This window comes from Petromyzon marinus, unplaced genomic scaffold, assembly GCF_048934315.1.
Source record: "Petromyzon marinus isolate PM22_M1 ecotype Great Lakes invasive population unplaced genomic scaffold, UKy_Petmar_22M1.pri1.0 PM_Scaffold_364, whole genome shotgun sequence".
Classification (NCBI taxonomy): domain Eukaryota; kingdom Metazoa; phylum Chordata; class Hyperoartia; order Petromyzontiformes; family Petromyzontidae; genus Petromyzon; species Petromyzon marinus.
The window spans coordinates 1-21,211 of record NW_027423351.1 but is presented as its reverse complement, the minus strand read 5'-3'; the positions used below and the strand labels follow the sequence as shown (position 1 = coordinate 21,211).

Sequence of the window (21,211 nt, the reverse complement as noted above, 5' to 3'; positions counted from 1 at the left end):
CTCCGCTCGTTGTTGTGAGCGTCGCTCCTCCGCCCTCCATTGTTGTTGGAGGGCGACTACCTCCAACTGCCCAGTAGCATCCTTCACGAGCCTCCTCCACAGAGGCCGATCTTGACACCGCTGGTACCAGTCATCGGCAAGTCCACTCAGCTCCACGTCCTCCTGTACCACATCACTCCATCTCTTCTCTAGCCCGTGCCGCGCCCGCTTAGCCCCCTCGATCTGGCCGAACAAAAGCTGTTTCAGCATGCGGTGGCTGGGCATGCGGGCTACATGACCCAGCCATCACAGCCTTGCCTGCCGGAGGAGCTCACCGATGGGACCTTGCCCAGATCTTTCAAGGATTTGTGAGCTCCTCACACAATCCGGCCTGGATAAACTCAGGATGGATCGTAGGCAGGCCAGCCTAAATGTTTCTAACCGGCGAAGATGTTCCATTACGGGGGTCCACACACACACACAGACACACACAGACATACACACACACAGAGAGACACACACAGACATACACATACACAGAGAGACACACACAGACATACACACACACACACATAGAGAGACACACACAGACATACAGACACACACATAGAGAGACACACAGACAAAGCTCCCCCAGGTAGCCTCTAGCAGGGCTGTAGGGGCAAGTGCTGTTACACACACACAGACAAAGCTCCCCCAGGTAGCCTCTAGCAGGGCTGTAGGGGCAAGTGCTGTTACACACACACAGAGACAAAGCTCCCCCAGGTAGCCTCTAGCAGGGCTGTAGGGGCAAGTGTTGTTACACACAGACACAGACAAAGCTCCCCCAGGTAGCCTCTAGCAGGGCTGTAGGGGCAAGTGCTGTTACACACACAGACAAAGCTCCCCCAGGTAGCCTCTAGCAGGGCTGTAGGGGCAAGTGCTGTTACACACACACAGACAAAGCTCCCCCAGGTAGCCTCTAGCAGGCTGTAGGGGCAAGTGCTGTGACACAGACACACAGACAAAGCTTCCCCAGGTAGCCTCTATCAGGGCTGTAGGGGCAAGTGCTGTTACACACACAGACAAAGCTCCCCCAGGTAGCCTCTAGCAGGGCTGTAGGGGCAAGTGCTGTTACACACACACAGACAAAGCTCCCCCAGGTAGCCTCTAGCAGGGCTGTAGGGGCAAGTGCTGTTACACACACAGACAAAGCTCCCCCAGGTAGCCTCTAGCAGGCTGTAGAGGCAAATGCTGTTACACACAGACAAAGCTCCCCCAGGTAGCCTCTAGCAGGGCTGTAGGGGCAAGTGCTGTGACACAGACACACAGACAAAGCTCCCCCAGGTAGCCTCTAGCAGGGCTGTAGAGGCAAGTGCTGTTACACACACACACAGACAAAGCTCCCCCAGGTAGCCTCTAGCAGGGCTGTAGGGGCAAGTGCTGTTACACACACACACAGACAAAGCTCCCCCAGGTAGCCTCTAGCAGGGCTGTAGGGGCAAGTGCTGTTACACACACACACAGACAAAGCTCCCCCAGGTAGCCTCTAGCAGGGCTGTAGGGGCAAGTGCTGTTACACACACACACAGACAAAGCTCCCCCAGGTAGCCTCTAGCAGGGCTGTAGGGGCAAGTGCTGTTACACACACACAGACAAAGCTCCCCCAGGTAGCCTCTAGCAGGGCTGTAGGGGCAAGTGCTGTTACACACAGACACAGACAAAGCTTCCCCAGGTAGCCTCTAGCAGGGCTGTAGGGGCAAGTGCTGTGTTAGTAGCGAGTAGCAGCAGCGTCTGTGAAGGCTACCGGGGGTACTGTGGCCACACCAAGCGACCGTGCAAGTCTCCCCGTGTCTCCCCGTGTCTCCCCGTGTCTCCCCGTGTCTCCCCGTGTCTCCCCGTGTCCCCGTGTCCCCGTGTCCCCGTGTCTGCATGTCCCCTTGTCCCCGTGTCCCCGTGTCCCCGTGTCTCCCATGTCCCCTTGTCCCCGTGTCCCCGTGTCCCCGTGTCTCCCATGTCCCCGTGTCCCCGTGTCTCCGTGTCCCCGTGTCCCCGTGTCCCCGTGTCCCCGTGTCTGCATGTCTCCGTGTCCCCGCGAGTCCACGTAAAACCCCTTGTTCCCAAGTGTCCCCAAGTGTCCCCAAGTGTCCCCAAGTGTCTCCCCGTGTCTCCCCGTGTCTCCCCGTGTCTCCCCCCGTGTCTCCCCGTGTCTCCCCGTGTCTCCCCGTGTCTCCCCGTGTCTCCCCGTGTCTCCCCCCGTGTCTCCCCGTGTCTCCCCGTGTCTCCCCCCGTGTCTCCCCGTGTCTCCCCGTGTCTCCCCGTGTCCCCCCCCGTGTCTCCCCGTGTCTCCCCGTGTCTCCCCCCGTGTCTCCCCGTGTCTCCCCGTGTCTCCCCGTGTCTCCCCGTGTCTCCCCGTGTCTCCCCGTGTCTCCCCTTGTCCCCGTGTCTCCCCTTGTCCCCGTGTCCCCGTGTCCCCTTGTCCCCGTGTCCCCGTGTCTCCCATGTCCCCGTGTCCCCGTGTCTCCGTGTCCCCGTGTCCCCGTGTCCCCGTGTCCCCGTGTCCCCGTGTCTGCATGTCTCCGTGTCCCCGCGAGTCCACGTAAAACCCCTTGTTCCCAAGTGTCCCCAAGTGTCTCCCCGTGTCTCCCCGTGTCTCCCCGTGTCTCCCCGTGTCTCCCCGTGTCTCCCCCCGTGTCTCCCCGTGTCTCCCCCCGTGTCTCCCCGTGTCTCCCCGTGTCTCCCCCCGTGTCTCCCCGTGTCTCCCCGTGTCTCCCCGTGTCTCCCCGTGTCTCCCCCCGTGTCTCCCCGTGTCTCCCCCCGTGTCTCCCCGTGTCTCACCGTGTCTCCCCGTGTCTCCCCCCGTGTCTCCCCGTGTCTCCCCGTGTCTCCCCGTGTGTCTCCCCGTGTGTCTCCCCGTGTGTCTCCCCGTGTCTCCCCGTGTCTCCCCGTGTCTCTCCCCGTGTCTCCCCGTGTCTCCCCGTGTCTCCCCGTGTCTCCCCGTGTCTCCCATGTCCCCGTGTCTCCCCGTGTCTCCCCGTGTCTCCCCGTGTCTCCCCCCGTGTCTCCCCGTGTCTCCCCGTGTCTCCCCGTGTCTCCCCCCGTGTCTCCCCGTGTCTCCCCGTGTCTCCCCGTGTCTCCCCGTGTCTCCCCCCGTGTCTCTCCGTGTCTCCCCGTGTCTCCCCTTGTCTCCCCGTGTCTCCTCGTGTCTCCCCGTGTCTCCCCGTGTCTCCCCGTGTCTCCCCGTGTCTCCCCTTGTCCCCGTGTCTCCCCGTGTCTCTCCCCGTGTCTCCCCGTGTCTCCCCGTGTCTCCCCGTGTCTCCCCGTGTCTCCCCGTGTCTCCCCGTGTCCCCGTGTCCCCGTGTCCCCGTGTCTGCATGTCTCCGTGTCCCCGCGAGTCCACGTAAAACCCCTTGTCCCCATGTCCCCGTGCCTCTATGTCTCCCGCCCCTGTATCTTGTCACGTCCACCCTTGCCCCCCCCTGTCCCCAAGTGTCCCCCCTTGTCCCCCCCTGTCCCCAAGTGTCCCCAAGTGTCCCCAAGTGTGCCCCCTGTCCCCAAGTGTCTCCCCTTGTCCCCAAGTGTCTCCAAGTGTCTCCAAGTGTCTCCAAGTGTCCCCAAGTGTCTCCCCTTGTCCCCAAGTGTCCCCAAGTGTCCCCAAGTGTCCCCAAGTGTCCCCCCTGTCCCCAAGTGTCTCCCCTTGTCCCCAAGTGTCCCCAAGTGTCCCCAAGTGTCCCCCCTTGTCCCCTTGTCCCCGTGTCCCCCCCCCCCCCCCCGCCACACCCCTCCCCGTGTCTCACCTGTCCCACAGGAAGGGCTCCGGGACACCTCGGGTCTTCAGACGAGAACTCGTTCCCGAAGCCGGACTGGTACTGTGGAGAGACACACAGAGAGACACACAGAGAGAGACACAGAGAGACTCACACAGACGTCACCCACCATGTACAACAACCCTCCCCATCAACCACCATGTACAACAACCCTCCCCATCAACCACCATGTACAACAACCCTCCCCATCAACCACCATGGACAACAACAACCCTCCCCACCACCCACCATGGACAACAACCCTCCCCATCACCCGCTCCCGCTTGTAACACTCGTACGGTGTAGGGTGACAAGTGCCGCTAGCGAGTGGCACGTGCTGCTAGCGAGGGACACAGAGACACCCACATACTTCACCCATCACCATCCATTTACAACAACCCTCCCCACATGTAACAATCGTATAGTGTAGGGTGACAAGTGCTGCTAGCGAGTGGCACGTGCTGCTAGCGAGGGGCATTCCCGAAGCCGGACTGGTACTGGAGAGACACAGAGACACTCACAGACGTCACCCATCACCCACCATGTACAACAACCCTCCCCATCACCCACCATGTACAACAATCCTACTCCTCCACTTGTAACACTCGTAGGGTGTAGGGTGACAAGTGCCGCTAGCGAGGGGCACGTGCTGCTAGCGAGAGACACAGAGACACCCACAGACGTCACCCACAACCCACCATGTACAACAACCCTCCCCATCACCCGCTCCCACTTGTAACACTCGTAGGGTGTAGGGTGACAAGTGCTGCTAGCGAGTGGCACGTGCTGCTAGCGAGAGACACAGAGACACCCACACACGTCACCCATCACCCACCATGTACAACAACCCTCCCCATCACCCACCATGTACAACAATCCTACTCCTCCACTTGTAACACTCGTAGGGTGTAGGGTGACAAGTGCCGCTAGCGAGGGGCACGTGCTGCTAGCGAGAGACACAGAGACACCCACAGACGTCACCCATCACCCACCATGTACAACAATCCTCCCCATCACCCACCATGTACAACAATCCCCATCACCCACCATGGACAACAACAATCCTCCCCATCAACCACCATGTACAACAATCCTCCCCATCACCCGCTCCCGCTTGTAACACTCGTAGAGTGTAGGGGCACGTGCTGCTAGCGAGAGACACACAGAGAGAGAGACACCCACAGACGTCACCCACAACCCACCATGTACAACAATCCTACTCCCCACTTGTAACACTCGTAGGGTGCGGGGTGACAAGTGCCGCTAGCGAGAGGCACGTGCTGCTAGCGAGAGACACAGAGACACCCACAGACGTCACCCATCACCCACCATGTACAACAACCCTCCCCATCACCCGCTCCCGCTTGTAACCCTCGTAGGGTGCGGGGTGACAAGTGCTGCTAGCGAGTGGCACGTGCTGCTAGCGAGAGACACAGAGACACCCACAGACGTCACCCATCACCCACCATGTACAACAACCCTCCCCATCACCCGCTCCCGCTTGTAACATTCGTAGGGTGCTGGGTGACAAGTGCCGCTAGCGAGTGGCACGTGCTGCTAGCGAGAGACACACAGAGAGAGAGAGACACCCACAGACGTCACCCACAACCCACCATGTACAACAATCCTACTCCCCACTTGTAACCCTCGTAGGGTGCTGGGTGACAAGTGCCGCTAGCGAGTGGCACGTGCTGCTAGCCGAGCACCGATGAAGCCCGGCACTTCGGCGCGTGCGTGGCCACCGCAAGAAGCCCGCCGGGCCGCCTTTGTCGCCGCCGGTGGCGACCCGCGGCAGCAGGAACTCGTCTGGAGGTGCCCGGGGAACCGGCTCAGACATCCGCTACTCACTGGTGGCGCGGGACTGCCGTGAGCGGGGACGGGAGAGGGTCTCTTACCTTGAGGTCGCCCATTGGTTGAACTCGATTGCTCGCGAGACCTTGCAGTAGACTCCTGGACGCGCACGAGCATACGCGGACACAGAGACACACACGGACACAGAGACACACACGGTGATACTCAGACGCGCACAGACACACACAGCAACAACAACAACAACAACCGCCATTCGCCACTAAGTGGCGGTGACGTCTGACACCCTGAGGCCACGTGGAGTGTCGAACGCCCGCTGGCAGGAGGTCACGGGGCAGACCCAGCAGGTGCCACGGGTCGACTGACTGAGATGACTGGCTGGTGCACCACCTGTGCCCCCTACTGTGCCAACATGCTGTGCTTTAGCCACCCGGCGCTCCGCTCGTTGTTGTGAGCGTCGCTCCTCCGCCCTCCGTTGTTGTTGGAGGGCGACTGCCTCCAACTGCCCAGTAGCATCGTTCACGAGCCTCCTCCACAGAGGCCGATCTTGACACCGCTGGTACCGGTCATCGGCACGTCCACTCAGCTCCACGTCCTCCTGTACCACATCACTCCATCTCTTCTCTAGCCCGTGCCGCGCCCGTTTAGCCCCCTCAATCCGGCCGAACAAAAGCCGTTTCGGCATGCGGTGGCTGGGCATCCGGGCTACATGACCCAGCCAATGCAGCCTTGCCTGCCGGAGGAGCTCACCGAAGGGACTTTGTACAGATGTTTCAAGGATTTGTGAGCTCCTCACACAATCCAGCCTAGTTAAACCCAGGATGGATCATAGGCAGGCCAGCCTAAATGTTTCTAACCGGCGAAGATGTTCCATTACGGGGGTCCACGTTTCGCAAGCGTAGAGAAGGGAGGGAATGACCGTGGCCGAGAAGACCTGAAGCTTAGTGCGGAGCGACAGACCAGGTAGCTTCCACACAGCGTTACGCAACCGATGAAAAGATATTGCCGCTCGAATGATTCAGAGTGAGACCTCTGCTGCTAAACCGGAGCCGGTCATGAGCACACTGCCCAGGTATGGGAAACTCTCCACTCTCTCCACAACTGCCCCATCACCGATTGGGAGTTGTGGGGGTGGAGTGTCCGATGGTACAAAATACCCAGGCAGGTGCTTAGTTTTGGTGGGGCTGATGGTAAGGCCCCATCTCTTAGTGGCACGCTCCAGTCTCAGCAGCAGCGTCTCCAACTCCTCCTCTGACTGAGCAGCTATTACCAAATCATCAGCATACATAACGTGGTTGGGCAATAGGGAGCCATCCCTTGACCGCACCCGGGCATCGATCAGCCTCCCATTGTATCTGTACCATATGGAGATTCCCCCGGTACAGCTATTGAAGATTTCACAAACTACGTGGTCGGAATAGATGTTAAATAATGTGGGAGCCAGAGGACATCCCTGTCGCACCCCAAGGTGAACAGGAAATGGCTCTGACTCCCGGCCACGTAGTTTTACCCGGGCCCGCTCACCATCATGAAGGTCCTTAATGATCGTGAGCAGAAGGTCAGGGACTCCGAAAGCACGAAGAACAACCCAGAGCCCAGGCCTACTGATGGTATCATAGGCCTTGACCAGGTCAATAAAGCAGAGATGTAGGTCTTGCTGGAATTTCCTACACCTCTGCTGCAGCAGACGGACAGTAAATATGGCATCTGTGCAGGACCGCCCTTTCCCGAAACCACATTGGGGCTCCGTAAGCCTCTCCTCAGCGTGCCTGGCAAGGCGATGCTGAATAATCCTTGCCAGGATCTTTCCCAGCACACTGATGAGTGAGATGGCCCTGTAGTTGTTACAGTCTGTGCGGTCTCCCTTCTTAAAAAGGGGGGGCACCAGGGCATCCTTCCAATCCTGCGGAACCCGTCCAGTGGTCCAGACCGTTGTTATGATGTCATATAGGGCAGTCTGTGCACAAACGCCACCCTCCCTCAGCATTTCGCTTGGGAGATAATCTCTGCCCGCTGCCTTTCCTGGTCTCAGACTCCGGATCGCCTTCAGTACTTCCTCAACAGATGGCACCTCAGCCAGCCACTCACATGGGGTGACTTCTTCAAATATTTGAGGCACCGCAGCCTCAGCAGGGTCATCCCCACTTTGTGCCACGATGTTTTCCTGGCTAAGGGATTTTCCCTCCCCCAGGACCTCACAGAAATGCTCAGAAAATCTGCAAACCTGTTCCTGGGGGTCGGAGATTGGATCACCGTTTTTTCCCATAATGATGGTAATAGGTGTGGCGCTGCAGGTTACTTTTTTGATGGAGTTAAATAAAGATTTGTGATCACGGGCCACTGAGGCAGACTCCATCTCCTCAGCAACCCGTGACCACCACCCACCCTTGCAGCGCCTCACGGCTCTCCGAACCTCCGAGCGAAGGCTGCGGTAAGCCTCCTCATTCTCTGACGTGGGATTCTGTAGCCGATGACAGTGGGCCTGTCGCTTTTTCTCAACCATCCTGAACACCTCCTCTGTCAGCCAGGGTCTCTGGGGAGGTCTGGACTGCGTACCCAAAGCAGCCATTGCAGCTGCATGTGTCACAGTCCTAAACCTCGCCCATTTATCCTCGACATCAGGAGGAGTGGGGGAGGATGCCAACCCCAGCCGCAATCGATGATGAAATACTCGCTTGCAACTTTCATCACTTTAGGTTGGAATGGGGTCCTGGGTGTACACCCACCACCGGAGTGGATGAATGGCAGGCGCATCTTACAGATGACTAGTCGATGGTCAGAGGGCAGATCAGCTCCACAGTAGGTCCTGGTGTCAAGGACATGGGCCCGCATCCGCTGTTCCGTCACTATGTAGTCCAGAAGATGTTCTTGCTTGGACCCGGCATGCATCCATGATGTGTGGATGTGCCGATGCCGGAACAGCGTGTTGGTAATTACAAGCCCATGGGCTGCACAAAAATCTAGCAGCCTCCTACCGTTGTTATTGAGCTGATCTGGCCCATGCCCTCCAATCACTCCAGACCAGGTGCCAGTATCATGACCAACTCGGGCATTGAAGTCACCCAATATGATGACTGTATCCCGAGGGGCCACTTTAGCTAGCACCTGTGACAGGAGGTCATAGAAGGCATCTGACTCATCGGCTTTGCCTGCATCCCTCCACGGATGTTCGTCTTCGGTGGGGGCATAAGTAACCACGACCACCACTCCTCACCTCCGGTTGATGGGAAGGCGAGCCCAAAGTAGCCTGGGGCTTACAGCTTCCCACACCTCACCGCCACGCTCCCATGCCCCCTTCATTCTTTTGTTCAGAAGAAGACCCACACCCTGTTGTTTGGCAGTCTGCTGCCCCGAGTAGAGGACTGTAAACCCCTCATGGTGGCAGGAGCCAGAGCCGGTCCACTGGACCTCCTGAATGCCACAGAGATCCAGGCGGTACCGGTCCAGCTCTCGAGAGAGGAGTGGCAGCCTCTCCTCCGCAGTGAGCGTTCGAACATTCCACGTGGCCACACGAAGTGGCTTTTCGTTGTTTCTGGAGGAGCCCCGAGGGTAGAGATTCAATCTCCTGGCTCCGCCAAATGGGGTTTGGCCAGGAGACGTCATAGACGCCTGTTCCCCCGGGACCTCCGGTACAAGCTTATTAATTATATATACAGACACACATAGACACACACACATACACGGAGACACAGAGACACACAGATACACAGCCACACACAGATACACACAGACACAGATACACACACACACACAGAGACACACAGAGACACACACAGAGACAGACAGACACAGAAACACAGATACAGAGCCACAGATACACAGCCACACACACAGATACACACAGACACAGATACACAGCCACACACACACAGATACACACAGACACAGATACACAGACACACACACAGACACACAGAGACACACACAGACACAGAAACAGATACACAGACACACAAAGATACAGATACACAGCCACACACACAGATACACACAGACACATACACACACACAGAAACACACAGGCACAGACAAAGCTCCCCCAGGTAGCCTCTAGCAGGCTGTAGGGGCAAGTGCTGTTACACATACACAGACAAAGCTCCCCCAGGTAGCCTCTAGCAGGGCTGCAGGGGCAAGTGCTGTTACACACACACAGACAAAGCTTCCCCAGGTAGCCTCTAGCAGGGCTGTAGGGGCAAGTGCTGTTACACACACACAAAGCTCCCCCAGGTAGCCTCTAGCAGGGCTGTAGGGGCAAGTGCTGTTAGTGAGTAGCAGCACACACAGAGGGGGTGGGTGGCCACCACCACCACAACCACCACAACAACAACCACCACAACAACCACCACCACAACAACCACCACCACGCCCGGCCGCCTTTGTCTCTACACACACAGACACACACGTGTACACACACACACACCTATACACACGTGTACACACCCCTGTACAACACACCTGTACACACCCCTACACACGTGTACACACACACGTGTACACACACACACACACACGTGTGTACACGTGTGTGTGTGTGTGTGTACACGTGTGTGTACACGTGTGTGTGTACACGTGTGTGTGTACACGTGTGTATGTGTACACGTGTATGTGTGTGTATGTGTGTACGTGTGTGTGTACATGTGTATGTATGTGTGTCAACAGCGCTTAGTTAACACCTCTACATATGTGTAAACTGTATGTGTGTGTATGTGTGTGTGTATGTGTGTATGTGTATGTGTGTATATGTGTGTACACGTGTGTATGTATGTGGGTGTATGTGTGTATGTGTGTGTATGTGTGTGTACACGTGTGTATGTATGTGTGTATGTGTGTGTATGTGTGTGTATGTGTGTATATGTGTAAACTGTATATGTATATATATGTGTATATGTGTGTGTATGTGTATGTGTGTATGTGTGTGTGTGTACGTGTGTGTGTACGTGTATGTGTGTATGTGTGTATGTATGTGTGTATGTGTGTATGTACGTGTATGTATGTGTGTATGTGTATGTATGTGTGTATGTACGTGTATGTATGTGTGTATGTGTGTATGTATGTGTGTATGTGTGTGTGTATATGTGTAAACTGTATGTATATATGTGTATATGTGTGTGTGTGTCGACAGGAAGGCACCTGAGTAAGTGAAGAGTCTCTTCCCGTGTCCCCTGCACCTCTGTCTGTCTCTCTGTCTCTCTGTCTGTCTCTCTCTCTGTCTCTCTGTCTCTCTATTTCTGTGTCTCTCTCTCTGTCTCTGTGTCTCTCTCTCTGTCTCTCTATTTCTGTCTCTCTCTCTGTGTCTCTGTGTCTCTCTCTGTCTGTCTCTGTCTCTCTCTCTGTCTCTCTCTCTGTCTCTCTGTCTGTCTCTCTCTCTGTGTCTCTATGTGTCTCTCTCTGTCTCTCTGTCTCTGTGTCTCTCTGTCTCTCTGTCTCTCTCACTGTCTCTCTGTCTCTGTGTCTCTCTGTGTCTCTCTCTGTCTCTGTGTCTCTGTCTCTCTGTCTCTGTCTCTCTGTCTCTCTGTGTCTCTCTCTGTGTCTGTCTCTCTGTCTCTGTGTCTCTCTGTGTCTCTCTCTGTCTCTGTGTCTCTGTCTCTCTGTCTCTGTCTCTCTGTCTCTCTGTGTCTCTCTCTGTGTCTGTCTCTCTGTCTCTGTGTCTCTCTGTGTCTCTCTGTCTCTCTGTGTCTCTCTCTGTCTCTGTGTCTCTCTGTGTCTCTCTCTGTCTCTGTGTCTCTGTCTCTCTGTGTCTCTCTCTCTGTCTCTCTATGTCTCTCTCTCTGTCTCTCTCTGTGTCTCTGTGTCTCTCTGTCTCTCGGGAGGGCGTGCGGTGGGAGATTTGAGGGCGTGGGGGAAAGGGGTTAGAGGGGAGGGGGGAGGGGTAGAGGGGGAGGGGTTAGAGGGGGAGGGGTAGAGGGGAGGGGTAGAGGGGAGGGGGGAGGGGTAGAGGGGTAGAGGGGAGGGGTTAGAGGGGAGGGGGTGGGAGGTAGAGGGGGAGGGGGGAATCTGAAAATCTCCCCAGGAGAGGAGCCATTGGATGGGAATGGCACGTGGGTGTGGGTGTGTAGTGTGTGGGGTGTGTGTGTAGGGTGTGTAGTGTGTGTGTGTAGTGTGTAGTGTGTGTGTAGTGTGTGTGTAGTGTGTGTGTGTAGGGTGTGTGTGTAGGGTGTGTGTAGTGTGTGTGTGTAGTGTGTGTGTAGTGTGTGTGTGTAGTGTGTGTGTAGTGTGTGTGTGTAGTGTGTGTGTAGTGTGTGTAGTGTGTGGTGTGTGTAGTGTGTGTAGGGTGTGTAGTGTGTGTGTGTAGTGTGTGTGTGGGGTGTGTGTAGTGTGTGTGTGTAGTGTGTGTGTGTAGTGTGTGTAGTGTATAGTATGTAGTGTGTGTGTAGTGTGGGTGTGTAGTGTGTGGGGTGTGTGTGTAGTGTGTGTGTGTAGTGTGTGTGTAGTGTGTGTAGTGTGTGTGTAGTGTGTGTGTGTAGTGTGTGTGTGTGTAGTGTGTAGTGTGTGTGTGTGTAGTGTGTGTGTGTAGTGTGTGTGTGTAGTGTGTGTGTAGTGTGTGTGTGTAGTGTGTGTGTAGTGTGTGTAGTGTGTGTGTAGTGTGTGTGTGTAGTGTGTGTGTGTAGTGTGTGGGGTGTGTGTGTAGGGTGTGTAGGGTGTGTAGTGTGTGTGTGTAGTGTGTGTGTAGTGTGTGGGGTGTGTGTGTAGTGTGTGTGTGTAGGGTGTGTGTGTAGTGTGTGTGTGTAGGGTGTGTGTGTAGTGTGTGTGTGTAGGGTGTGTGTGTAGTGTGTGTGTAGTGTGTGTGGGTGTGTAGTGTGTAGTGTGTGTGTGTAGTGTGTGTAGTGTGTGTGTGTAGGGTGTGTTGTAGGGTGTGTGTAGTGTGTGTGTGTAGTGTGTGTGTGTGTAGTGTGTGTGTAGTGTGTGTAGGGTGTGTGTGTGTGTAGGGTGTGTGTGTAGTGTGTGTGTGTAGGGTGTGTGTGTAGTGTGTGTGTGTAGTGTGTGTGTGTGTAGTGTGTGTGTGTAGGGTGTGTGTGTGTAGTGTGTGTAGTGTGTGTAGTGTGTGGGGTGTGTGTGGGTGTGTAGTGTGGGTGTGTGTGTAGGGTGTGTGTGTGGGTGTGTAGTGTGTGTGGGGTGTGTGTAGTGTGTGTGTGTGTGTAGGGTGTGTGTGTAGTGTGTGTGTAGTGTGTGTGTGTAGTGTGTGTGTGTGTAGGGTGTGTAGTGTGTGTGTGTGTAGGGTGTGTAGTGTGTGTGTAGTGTGCGTGTGTAGGGTGTGTAGTGTGTGTAGTGTGTGTGTAGTGTGTGTGTAGTGTGTAGGGTGTGTGTGTAGGGTGTGTGTAGTGTGTGTGTAGTGTGTGTAGGTGTGTGTGTAGTGTGTGTGTGTGTAGGGTGTGTGTGTGTAGTGTGTGTGTGTAGGGTGTGTGTGGGTGTGTAGTGTGTGTGTGTGTAGGGTGTGTGTAGTGTGTGTGTAGTGTGTGTAGGTGTGTGTGTAGTGTGTGTGTGTAGGGTGTGTGAAGCGTGTGTGTAGGTGTGTGTGTAGTGTAGTGTGTGTAGGGTGTGTAGTGTGTGTGTGTAGTGTAGTGTGTGTGTAGTGTGTGTGTAGGGTGTGTGTGGGGCGTGTAGTGTGTGTGTAGTGTGTGTGTGTAGTGTGTGTGTAGGGTGTGTGTGTAGGGTGTGTAGTGTGTGTGTGTAGTGTGTGTGTGTAGTGTGTGTAGTGTGTGTGTAGGGTGTGTGTGTAGTGTGTGTGTGTAGTGTGTGTAGTGTGTGTGTAGGGTGTGTGTGGGTGTGTGTAGTGTGTGTGTAGGGTGTGTGTGTAGGGTGTGTGTGGGTGGGTGTAGTGTGTAGTGTGTGTGTAGGGTGTGTGTGTAAGGTGTGTGTGTGTAGTGTGTGTGTGTAGGGTGTGTAGTGTGTGTGGTGTGTGTGTGTGTGTAGTGTGTGTGTAGTGTGTGTGTAGTGTAGTATGTGTGTGTAGTGTGTAGGGTGTGTATAGTGTGTGTAGTGTGTAGTGTCTGTAGTGGTGGGAAGTGTGTGTGTGTAGTGTGTGTAGTGTGTGTAGGGTGTGTAGTGTGTGTGTGTAGTGTGTGTGTGTAGTGTGTGTGTGTAGTGTGTGTGTAGGGTGTGTGTGGGTGTGTAGTGTGTGTGTGGGTGTGTAGTGTGTGTGTAGTGTGTAGGGTGTGTGTGGGGTGTGTGTGTGTGGGTGTGTAGTGTGTGTGTAGTGTGTGTGTGTAGTGTGTGTGTGTGTAGGGTGTGTGTGTGTGTAGTGTGTGTGTAGTGTGTAGTGTGTGTGTGTAGTGTGTGTAGTGTGTGGGGTGTGTGTGTAGTGTGTGTGTGTAGTGTGTGTGTGTGTAGTGTGTGTGTAGGGTGTGTGTGGGTGTGTAGTGTGTGTGTGGGTGTGTAGTGTGTGTGTAGTGTGTGTGTAGGGTGTTTGTGGGTGTGTAGTGTGTGTGTAGTGTGTGTGTGTAGGGTGTGTGTGTGTAGTGTGTGTGTGTAGGGTGTGTGTGTAGTGTGTGTGTAGTGTGTGTGTAGTTGTGTGTGTGTAGTGTGTGTGTAGGGTGTGTGTGTAGTGTGTGTGTAGGGTGTGTGTGTAGTGTGTGTGTGTAGGGTGTGTGTGTAGTGTGTGTGTAGTGTGTGTGTGTAGGGTGTGCGTGTAGTGTGTGTGTAGTGTGTGTGTAGTGTGTGTGTAGTGTGTAGTGTGTGTGTGTAGTGTGTAGTGTGTGTGTGTAGGGTGTGTAGTGTGTGTGTAGTGTGTGTGTAGTGTGTGTAGTGTGTGTGTGTAGTGTGTGTAGTGTGTGTGTAGTGTAGTGTGTGTAGTGTGTGTGTGTTGTGTCTGTGTAGTGTGTGTGTGTAGGGTGTGTGTAGTGTGTGTGTGTAGTGTGTGTGTGTAGGGTGTCTGTGTGTAGGGTGAGTGTGTGTAGGGTGAGTGTGTGTAGGGTGTGTGTGTAGGGTATGTGTGTAGAGTGAGTGTGTGTAGGGTGAGTGTGTGTAGGGTGAGTGTGTGTAGGGTGTGTGTGTAGGGTGTGTGTGTAGTGTGTGTGTGTGTAGGGTGTGTGTGTAGGGTGTGTGTGAGTGTGGTGTGTGTAGCGTGTGTGTGGGATGTGTGTGTATGATATGTGTGAGTGTGGTGTGTGTAGGGTGTGTGTGTGGGATGTGTGTGTAGTGTGTGTGTAGGGTGTGTGGGGTGTGTGTGTAGTGTGTGTATAGGGTGTGTGTGTAGGGTGTGTGTGTAGGGTGTATGTGTAGTGTGTGTGTGTGTAGGGTGTGTGTGTAGGGTGTGTGGGGTGTGTGTGTAGTGGGTGTATAGGGTGAGTGTGTGTAGGGTGAGTGTGTGTAGGGTGAGTGTGTGTAGGGTGTGTGTGTAGGGTGTGTGTATAGGATATGTGTGAGTGTGGTGTGTGTAGGGTGTGTGTGTGGGATGTGTGTGTGGGGGGGTGTGGGGGGTGTGTGTGTGTAGTGTGTGTGTGTGTGTAGGGTGTGTGTGTAGGGTGTGTGTGAGTGTGGTTTGTGTAGGGTGTGTGGGATGTGTGTGTAGGATATGTGTGAGTGTGGTGTGTGTAGGGTGTGTGTGTGGGATGTGTGTGTGGGATGTGTGTGTGGGATGTGTGTGTGGGATGTGTGTGTGGGATGTGTGTGTGGGGTGTGTGTGTGGGTTGTGTGTGGGATGTGTGTGTGGGATGTGTGTGTGGGATGTGTGTGTGGGATGTGTGTGTGGGATGTGTGTGTGGGATGTATGTGTGTAGGGTGAGTGTGTGTAGGGTGAGTGTGTGTAGGGTGAGTGTGTGTAGGGTGAGTGTGTGTAGGGTGAGTGTGTGTAGGGTGAGTGTGTGTAGGGTGAGTGTGTGTAGGGTGTGTGTTAGGATATGTGTGAGTGTGGTGTGTGTAGGGTGTGTGTGTGGGATGTGTGTGTGGGGGGGTGTGGGGGGTGTGTGTGTGTAGAGTGTGTGTCTGTGTGTGTAACAACACTTGCCCATACAGCCTGCTAGAGGCTACATGGGGGAGCTTTGTCTGTGTGTGTAACAGCACTTGCCCCTACAGCCTGCTAGAGGCTACACGGGGTAGCTTTGTCTGTGTGTGTAACAGCACTTGCCCCTGCAGCCCTGCTAGAGGCTACACGGGGGATCTTTGTCTGTGTGTGTAACAGCACTTGCCCCTGCAGCCTGCTAGAGGCTACACGGGGGATCTTTGTCTGTGTGTGTTACAGCACTTGCCCCTGCAGCCTGCTAGAGGCTACACGGGGGATCTTTGTCTGTGTGTGTGTTTGTGTGCAGCCCATGGGCTTGTAATTACCAACACGCTGTTCCGGCATCGGCGCATCCACACATCATGGATGCATGCCGGGTCCAAGCAAGAACATCTTCTGGACTACATAGTGACGGACCAGCGGATGCGAGCCCATGTCCTTGACACCAGGACCTACCGTGGAGCTGATCTGCCCTCTGACCATCGACTAGTCATCTGTAAGATGCGCCTGCCATTCTTCCACTCCGGTGGTGGGTGTACACCCAGGACCCCATTCCAACCTAAAGTGGCCTGGTCTCAGTTATCTGATGAAAGTTGCAAGCGAGAATTTCATCATCGCCTGCGGCTGGGATTGGCATCGTCCCCATCTCCTCCTGATGTCGAGGATAAATGGGCGAGGTTTAGGACTGTGGCTCATGCAGCTGCATTGACTGCTTTGGGTACGTGGTCCAGAGCTCCCCAGAGACCCTGGCTGACAGAGGAGGTGTTCAGGATGGTTGAGAAAAAGCGACAGGCCCACTGTCATCGGCTACAGAATCCCACGTCAGAGAATGAGGAGGCTTACCGCAGCCTTCGCTCGGAGGTTCGGAGAGCCGTGAGGCGCTGCAAGGATGGGTGGTGGTCGCGGGTTGCTGAGGAGATGGAGTCTGCCTCAGTGGCCCGCGATCACAAATCTCTATTTAATTCCATCAATAAAGTAACCTGCAGCGCCACACCTATTAACATCATTAGGGGAAAGAACGGTGATCCAATCTCCGACCCCCAGGAACAGGTTTGCAGATTTGCTGAGCATGTTTGTGCAGTCCTGGGGGAGGGGAAATCCCTCCACATGGAAAACATCGTGGCACAAAGTGGGGATGACCCTGCTGAGGCTGCGGTGCCTCAAATATTGGAAGAAGTCACCCCCTGTGAGTGGCTGGCTGAGGTGCCATCTGTTGAGGAAGTACTGAAGGCGATCCAGAGTCTGAGACCAGGAAAGGCACCGGGCAGAGATGATCTCCCAAGCGAAATGCCGAGGGAGAGTGGAGTTTGTACACAGACTGTCCTATGTGACATCATAACAACAGTCTGAACCACTGGACGGGTTCCGCAGGAATGGAAGGATGCCCTGGTGGTCCCCCTCTTTAAGAAGGGGGACCGCACAGACTGTAACAACTACAGGGGCATCTCACTCATCAGTGTGCCGGGAAAGGTCCTGGCAAGGATTATTCAACATCGCCTTGCCAGGCACGCTGAGGAGAGGCTTGCGGAGCCCCAATGCGGTTTCAGGAAAGGGCGGTCCTGCACAGATGCCATATTTTCTGTCCGTCTGCTACAGCAGAGGTGTAGGGAATTCCAACAAGACCTACAGCTCTGCTTTATTGACCTGGTCAAGGCCTACGATACCATCAGTAGGCCTGGGCTCTGGGTTGTTCTTCGTGCTTTCGGAGTCCCTGACCCTCTGCTCACGCTCATTAAGGACCTTCATAATGGTGAGCGGGCCCGAGTAAAACTACGTGGCCGGGAGTCAGAGCCATTCCCTGTTCACCTTGGGGTGCGACAGGGATGTCCTCTGGCTCCCACATTATTTAACATCTATTTCGACCACGTAGTTCGTGAAGCCTTCAAAGCTGTAACGGAGGAATTTCCATCTGGTACAGATACAATGGGAGGCTGATCGATGCCCGGATGCGGTCAAGGGATGGCTCCCTATTGCTCAACCACGTTATGTATGCCGATGATTTGGTAATTGCGGCTGACTCAGAGGATGAGTTGGAGGCGCTGCTGCTGAACCTGGAGCTTGCCACTAAGAGGTGGGGCCTTTCCATCAGCCCCACCAAAACTAAGCACCTGCCTGGGTATTTTGTACCATCGGTCACTCCACCCCCACTACTCCCAATCGGTGATGGGGCAGTTGTGGAGAGAGTGGAGAGTTTCCCATACCTGGGCAGTGTGCTCATAACCGGCTCCGGTTTAACAGCAGAGGTCTCGCTCCGAATCAGTCGAGCGGCAATATCTTTTCATCGGTTGCGTAACGCTGTGTGGAAGCTACCTGGTCTGTCGCTCCGCACTAAGCTTCAGGTCTTCTCGGCCACGGTCATTCCCTCCCTTCTCTACGCTTGCGAAACGTGGACCCCCCTAATGGAACATCTTCGCCGGTTAGAAACATTTAGGCTGGCCTGCCTATGATCAATCCTGGGTTTAACCAGACTGGATTGTGTGAGGAGCTCACAAATCCTTGAAAGATCTGGGCAGGGTCCCATCGGTGAGCTCCTCCGGCAGGCAAGGCTGCGATGGCTGGGTCATGTAGCCCGGATGCCCAGCCACCGCATGTCGAAACAGCTTTTGTTCGGCCGGATCGAGGGGGCTAAACGGGCGCGGCACGGGCTAGAGAAGAAATGGAGTGATGTGGTACAGGAGGACGTGGAGCAGAGTGGACTTGCCGATGACCGGTACCAGCGGTGTCAAGATCAGCCTCTGTGGAGGAGGCTCATGAAGGATGCTACTGGGCAGTTGGAGGCAGTCGCCCTCCAACAACAACGGAGGGCGGAGGAGCGACGCTCACAACAATGAGCGGAGCGCCGGGTGGCTAAAGCACAGCAGGTTGGCACAGTAGGGGGCACAGGTGGTGCATCAGCCACTCATCTCAGTCAGTCGACCCGTGGCACCTGGGTCTGCCCCGTGACCTCCTGCCAGCGGGCGTTCGACACTTCACGTGGCCTCAGGGTGCACATAGCCTGGCACAAGCGTCGTGGTGACGTCACCGCCACTTAATGGCGAATGGCGGTTGTTGTTGTGTAACATCACTTGCCCCTACAGCCCTGCTAGAGGCTACCTGGGGGAGCTTTGTCTGTGTGTGTAACAGCACTTGCCCGTACAGCCCTGCTAGAGGCTACCTGGGGGAGCTTTGTCTGTGTGTAACAGCACTTGCCCCTACAGCCTGCTAGAGGCTACCTGGGGGAGCTTTGTCTGTGTGTCTGTAACAGATCTTGGCCCTACAGCATGCTAGAGGTTACCTGGGGGAGCTTTGTCTGTGTGTGTTACAGCACTTGCCCCTACAGCCCTGCTAGAGGCTACCTGTGGGAGCTTTGTCTGTGTGTGTTACAGCACTTGCCCCTACAGCCCTGCTAGAGGCTACCTGGGGGAGCTTTGTCTGTGTGTGTAACAGCACTTGCCCCTACAGCCTGCTAGAGGCTACCTGGGTGAGCTTTGTCTGTGTAGGTGTAACAGCACTTGCCCCTACAGCCCTGCTAGAGGCTACCTGGGGGAGCTTTGTCTGCGTGTGTCTCAGCACTTGCCCCTACAGCCTGCTAGAGGCTACCTGGGGGAGCTTTGTCTGTGTGTAACAGCACTTGCCCCTACAGCCCTGCTAGAGGCTACCTGGGGGAGCTTTGTCTGTGTGTCTGTAACAGCACTTGCCCCTACAGCCTGCTAGAGGCTACCTGGGGGAGCTTTGTCTGTGTCTGTGTAACAGCACTTGCCCCTATAGCCTGCTAGAGGCTACCTGGGGGAGCTTTGTCTGTGTGTGTGTAACAGCACTTGCCCCTACAGCCTGCTAGAGGCTACCTGGGGGAGCTTTGTCTGTGTGTGTAACAACACTTGCCCCTACAGCCTGCTAGAGGCTACCTGGGGGCGCTTTGCCTTTGCGGGAGCATGTTTTGAGTTTGGGTTTAGACCACGTGGGTTTGGGCCGTCGCGCTCTGATTGGTCGAGGCGGAGACGCCCCGCACACCCTCCCACTGGACGGGGTGCGTGGGGGTGTGTCACGTGGGTGGGGGTGTGTCACGTGTGTGTGTGTGTGTCACGTGTGTGTGTCACTGTGTGTGTGTCACGTGTGTGTGTGTCACGTGTGTGTGGGTGTGTGTCACGTGTGTGTGTGTCACGTGTGTGTGTGTCACGTGTGTGTGTGTTACGTGTGTGTGTGTGGGTGTGTCACGTGTGTGTGTCACGTGTGTGTGAATGTCACGTGTGTGTGTGTCACTGTGTGTCACTGTGTGTGTGTGTGTCACGTTGTGTGTGTGTCACGTGTGTGTGTGTGTCACGTGTGTGTGTGTGTCACGTGTGTGTGTCACGTGTGTGTGTCACGTTGTGTGTGTGTCACGTGTGTGTGTGTGTGTCACGTGTGTGTGTCACGTTGTGTGTGTGTCACGTGTGTGTATCACTGTGTCACTGTGTGTGTGTCACTGTGTGTGTGTCACTGTGTGTGTGTCACTGTGTCACTGTGTGTGTGTCACTGTGTTACTGTGTGTGTCACTGTGTGTGTGACACTGTGTGTGTCACTGTGTGTGTGTCACTGTGTGTGTGTCACTGTGTGTGTCACTGTGTGTGTGTCACTGTGTGTGTGTCACTGTGTGTGTGTCACGTGTGTGTGTGTGTGTCACTGTGTCACTGTGTGTGTGTGTGTCACTGTGTGTGTGTCACTGTGTGTGTGTGTCACGTGTATGTGTGTCACTGTGTGTGTGTCACTGTGTGTGTGTCACTGTGTGTGTGTGTCACTGTGTGTGTGTGTCACTGTGTGTGTCACTGTGTGTGTGTGTCACGTGTGTGTGTACACAGTGTGTGTCACTGTGTGTGTCACTGTGTGTGTCACGTGTGTGTGTGTCACCTGTGTGTGTGTCACGTGTGTGTGTGTCACGTGTGTGTGTGTGTCAAGTGTGTGTGTGTCACGTGTGTGTGTGTGTCACGTGTGTGTACACAGCGTGTGTGTGTGTCACGTGTGTGTGTTGTCACGTGTGTGTGTGTGTGTACACACTGTGTGTGTGTGTACACTGTGTGTGTCACGTGTGTGTGTGTGTGTGTCACGTGTGTGTGTGTGTGTACACACAGTGTGTGTGTGTACACACAGTGTGTGTGTACGTACACACAGTGTGTGTGTGTACACACAGTGTGTGTACACACACACAGTGTGTGTGTGTGTGTACACACTGTGTGTGTGTGTACACTGTGTGTGTCACGTGTGTGTGTGTGTGTCACGTGTGTGTGTGTGTGTGTACACACAGTGTGTGTGTGTGTGTACACACAGTGTGTGTGTGTACACACAGTGTGTGTGTGTACACACAGTGTGTGTGTGTACACACAGTGTGTGTACACACAGTGTGTGTGTGTGTGTACACACAGTGTGTGTGTGTGTGTACACACAGTGTGTGTGTGTGTGTCACGGGTGTGTGTGTGTCACCACCACTCTCACCACCACCACCACCTCCACCTCCTCCACCACCACGCTCACCACCACTCTCACCACCACCTCCACCTCCACCACCACTCTCACCACCACCCTCACCACTACTCACCACTACTCACCACCACACTCACCACCACCTCCACCACCACTCTCACCACTACTCACCACTACTCACCACTACACTCACCACCACTACTCACCACTACACTCACCACCACTACTCACCACTACACTCACCACCACTCTCACCACCACTCTCACC

At 55.1% G+C, this 21,211-nt stretch overlaps 1 protein-coding gene across 1 annotated transcript in view; it reads right to left on the bottom strand.

The window, feature by feature from the left end:
• HGD (homogentisate 1,2-dioxygenase) overlaps positions 1 to 11,404 on the bottom strand; it is a 68,546-nt gene extending 57,142 nt beyond the window's left edge. Inside the window, exons 1-3 of the mRNA XM_076064258.1 lie at positions 10,704 to 11,404; positions 5,660 to 5,714; positions 3,756 to 3,827 (exon numbers count right to left, since the gene is read on the bottom strand). Of these exons, the coding sequence (XP_075920373.1) occupies positions 3,756 to 3,827; positions 5,660 to 5,674 (87 nt within the window). The 5' untranslated portion in view covers positions 5,675 to 5,714; positions 10,704 to 11,404. The remainder of the gene's footprint in view (positions 1 to 3,755; positions 3,828 to 5,659; positions 5,715 to 10,703) is intronic.
• Positions 11,405 to 21,211: the final 9,807 nt, after the last annotated feature.